The following is a 4,141-nucleotide window of genomic DNA, read 5'->3' as shown; positions in this document are numbered from 1 at the left end:
GTTGCGCGTTGCGCCAGGGGAGGTTTAGATTGGATGTAAGGAAAAATTTTTTTACTGGGTGGAACATGGAACAGGCTGCCCAGGGAAGGGGGGGAGCCCTGGGGGGATTCTATGATTCTATGATTCTATAACCTGATTGTATATAAGTACATATGTTTCAGTAAGCAATAGACAAACAGTATGTAGAAAGAAAAAAAAAAATCAATTCCTAATCTTTGCTGCTTTGTTTATTTCAACTGTAAGTCTTCAAGGCTGACACTATTTTACTCCACGGTTTGTGTAGTACCTCACACAACAGGCCATCAAACACATTAAAATGCACCTAAATATGCTTCTATTATAGGAAAAGACATTTGTAAGTGGGCTTAAAAATGTTACCTGACCACTGCTGCTGGGATATCTCACACCAGTATTTCCTTACTGAGAGGATATCTTTTAGGAGTATACTACTACAGTCAGATCCATAAGCAGCACAACTTGTTGGATCTCTTATAATTTCCATGACATAAATCAGAAGTTCCTGACATTTCAGTCTGGGTCCTCCTATATGAAGAAATAATGTGAGACTGTAATTAATCCAAAGTGTGCCAAATAAATCTGGAATTAATTGTTTGTAAATGTTTACTTAAAAATAAAAAACCCCACCCTACAGTTCAGAAACAGTTCTGTTAGGAATCACCTTCTTAAACAAACTGTTTCTAAGAAATAACTTATGAGAGAATACATCAGTTATATACACATTGAATAATAAGAAAAAAACACTGTGAGCATCAACAAGGACAGAGAAGGAGCACAAAGGACTGATTCACATGAAGATATTTAAATTGTAAACACCTGAAAGCAAGCAAGATGAACCCCACCCTGGTAACCTACTTCAGAGTAAAAATTGAAAGCTGAAAGCAAAGCACCAAAACAAAACAGTAATTCTATATGAATATCTATTACTGACTTTTATTAGCACATCTGATGAAATATTTGATCAAACTTCCAAGTTCTTGCATCTTTTTCTGTCTGGTAGTTTGGGTTGAAGCAGATGCATTTGGTTTTGTCAGTTGGAGGTTTTTCATTTCTTTCTGGAAATATTTCTGCAGGACACTTCAAAAATAAAAGAGATATTGATCAAGGATCTGCACATTTATGACTAAAGTAAAATATGTAAATGTTTTAGCCTAGAATGTCAGTGTTCTTCTTGCTTGTTCTTCTCACAATTCTAATTATTAAAGACTAAAACCAACTGAAATAGATTACAGTCTAAGCATGATGGAAATAGTCTATAAAAGGAGCTACTTTAAAGATAATCCAGAAGCAACTTGAATAGGAACCACACTTTCCTTTAAACTTTGCATAATGCTAATCATACAATTTATAATTAGGAAAAAAAGCAATGCTAAGTCTTTTTATTTATGCTGCAACATTATACAACAAAATAATAAGTACTCTTCGTTGTTTTTATTGGGGAAAACCTTCAAGTCTTATTTCTCCATCATTTAAAATTAACATATAGATTAGATTTTAGATCTAACAATAGATTAGATTTTTCACTGGCTTTGTCACTGGCAATTACTGGAGATTTTCTGGCCTGCTATTTGTAGGCCAGTTTAAAGTCTCTATTTTTGCATTCCTCCTATGTATTTCTAACATATTATTGGCCATCTCAAAAGCAACATATAAAATTTATCAAATACTTCTTACAATATTTTACAGTCATGAAACAACAACTATTCCAATGCTGTCCAATTAAAAAACATAACGAAAAGCTGACCAGACACCAGCCTATGACAACTAATACTTCAGATGCACTTTTAACATGAAATTTAACACTGGTCCCAGCTGCTCTAAGAACTTACCACACTCAAGCTCAGTCCCATCTTGTAGTACACCTAAAGCAGATTATATCAAAGATGGGCCTCTACAAACCTCAGCACAGCTTCTTTAATTCACAAGCCACAGTCCTCCTATTGTGTCTTGAAGAACTCAGTAACACAAAAAATTCTAATGAGCTATCTATAATCTACGTATGAACTATACGTTGAAAATCAGATGCAGAGGATAATTTTCAATAAAAGAAAGCAACTATTATTTTTGCAAGGAAAAACAACCACCCAATTAATGATCAGTTTCCTAGCAGTGAAGTTTTCTGTATGTGACGTGTTGCATTTTTGACTATTTTAAATTTACTTCCTTTAGAGACTAACTAAGTAATTTCTCATTTACAAGCTGACAATAAGTCTAAATCAATCTCCAGAAAGATAAGCATTAAAATAGGCCCGATAAACAGAAGAATGATGTTCCACCTAAGAAAATGACGACCATTCACAAAGAAAAAAAAGAAAACTACCTAAATACAGCATCCCAGTTGAGTTGCTTTCCTTGTTTAGAATCAGAATTTCGGTCCAGCTGGAGAACTGTTTCAGAATCACGGAGAAGTCGCTTGAAATTTTCAATTTCCTTCTGAAAATATATTTCAAGAAAAACAATTATTAATGATTCGCTTCATTGCTAATTGAGGCACACGCACCAAAAGAAAACTTGTTACCCTTCGCTCCACAGCTTTCTCATTTTCAAGGCGACGACAACAAATGAGCAGATCATGTAATGCAAGACTCATGGTTCAGTTTAACAGACAAGTCATTTGTATCTGCAAACAGAAGAAAAGGATAAAACAGTAATTATTTTATTTAACACAGAGCCATGTCAACCAGTCCAAAAATTGGGAATGCAATATATTGAAAATCCAGTATCAAACACAACCACAGTGTTATTTCACTGAAAAGCTCATTCGTCTCTGGGTTAGTCCTATTGGTCACAAGACTGAAGCAGTGTCTCACGTCAAGAATGTAATCTATTCCCACAGGCAACTGTAGTAAAGAATAACAGCAGAGACCCCCTTCACATGACTCTGATTTCCTCCCTTTTTATGAGTAGTAACAGAGTAGAGTTGGTCAGACAATATGGAGTGAAATTGTAAGATTAAAATGACACAGAGCTGAATACATTCAGGCAAACAGCACTAACTTTCAGTAGCTAGCTGTTTATCAGTAACTGTCTTAACCTGATGCTGCCAGGAGAAGGTAGCACCTTGAAAACTCTCTTCCTCTCCCACATCCTACATTTTCATAGGTATGCACTATCATTGACAAATCCTTCTGGACTCGGCGTGTCAAAGGATGCTCGAGTATCAATCATAAGAGGAAACAACTTTTTGCTTCTGCAACCACTTAAAATTATGCCTCATCTTCAACAGAGGTCGGAATCAGCTAGACCTCGCATTTCTGGTTTACATAAAGTTATGCTGATGCAGATCACAACAATGACATCTATACAACTTCCATGCTTCCCCTTCAAAGCAGCCCCACGAGAAACTGTCTGAAAAAGGCAGATAAGACAAGTTGGAAGTAACTCCAAGCATATGCTGCTGAGGCTGCAATAAGCAATTGAGGATGGGCATTCATGATGCATAGCACTGCATCTTGAGCACTTAAGTGAGAAAAATATCCATTCAGACAAGTAAAACTTTAAATGTCTACTGCCTTAGAGTATATTTATTTCCTTCGGCTTCAATCAAGATCAGGCTGGGACTAAGTATGATCAGAGATATGGTGGCTGATCAGGTGTGTATGAAAAGGAAAACGTTGTAAGCACGAAGGCTGGCTGTACTGTACAACTGAACTCATTTAGATGATGAGCTGTTCCTCTAACTTGCTGCTTTTGCCGAAAAAGAGACAGAAAGGAAGAAGCAACTTTTTAAACACTAATGGCTTCTAAAATGCTGACAAGCTGAAAAATGGTTGACCGGGAATTGTGGCAACAAGGGTTAACAAGGGTTGCATGTTGCAGGGACTGGGTAGCAAAGTCAGTCCTCTCATTTGTATTTAATGGTATTTCAAATGCAGTAACAACAACAGTGAAAAATTCCTAAGACTGAATCCATCTATTTTACTTACTAGTTACGTAGTTCTCCAACTATCATATTACGACCACGTTCATACCCTATAAAAATTACATAGGGCAAGGAAGGAACACACCAAAAAAAAATAAACCACGGAGAGGTGCTTACTAAGCACCTACAGAGGTGCTCAACACAGGCGTGCTGGGCAATTACAACTAACAGTCGCCATCCAGCCGCTCCTACCAGACGAGC

At 36.6% G+C, this 4,141-nt stretch overlaps 1 protein-coding gene across 1 annotated transcript in view; it reads right to left on the bottom strand.

Moving 5' to 3' along the window:
- ATM (ATM serine/threonine kinase) overlaps nt 1-2,634 on the bottom strand; it is an 86,817-nt gene extending 84,183 nt beyond the window's left edge. The window contains 4 exon segments of the mRNA XM_009276957.1: nt 379-543; nt 950-1,095; nt 2,339-2,451; nt 2,537-2,634. Coding sequence (XP_009275232.1) covers nt 379-543; nt 950-1,095; nt 2,339-2,451; nt 2,537-2,608 — 496 coding nt within the window. The 5' untranslated portion in view covers nt 2,609-2,634.
- Between the last annotated feature and the right edge of the window lie 1,507 nt (nt 2,635-4,141).

The sequence above is a fragment of the Aptenodytes forsteri genome, unplaced genomic scaffold (genome assembly GCF_000699145.1).
Source record: "Aptenodytes forsteri isolate BGI_AS27 unplaced genomic scaffold, ASM69914v1 Scaffold354, whole genome shotgun sequence".
Taxonomy (NCBI): domain Eukaryota; kingdom Metazoa; phylum Chordata; class Aves; order Sphenisciformes; family Spheniscidae; genus Aptenodytes; species Aptenodytes forsteri.
This window is presented reverse-complemented; position numbering and strand designations above follow the sequence as displayed.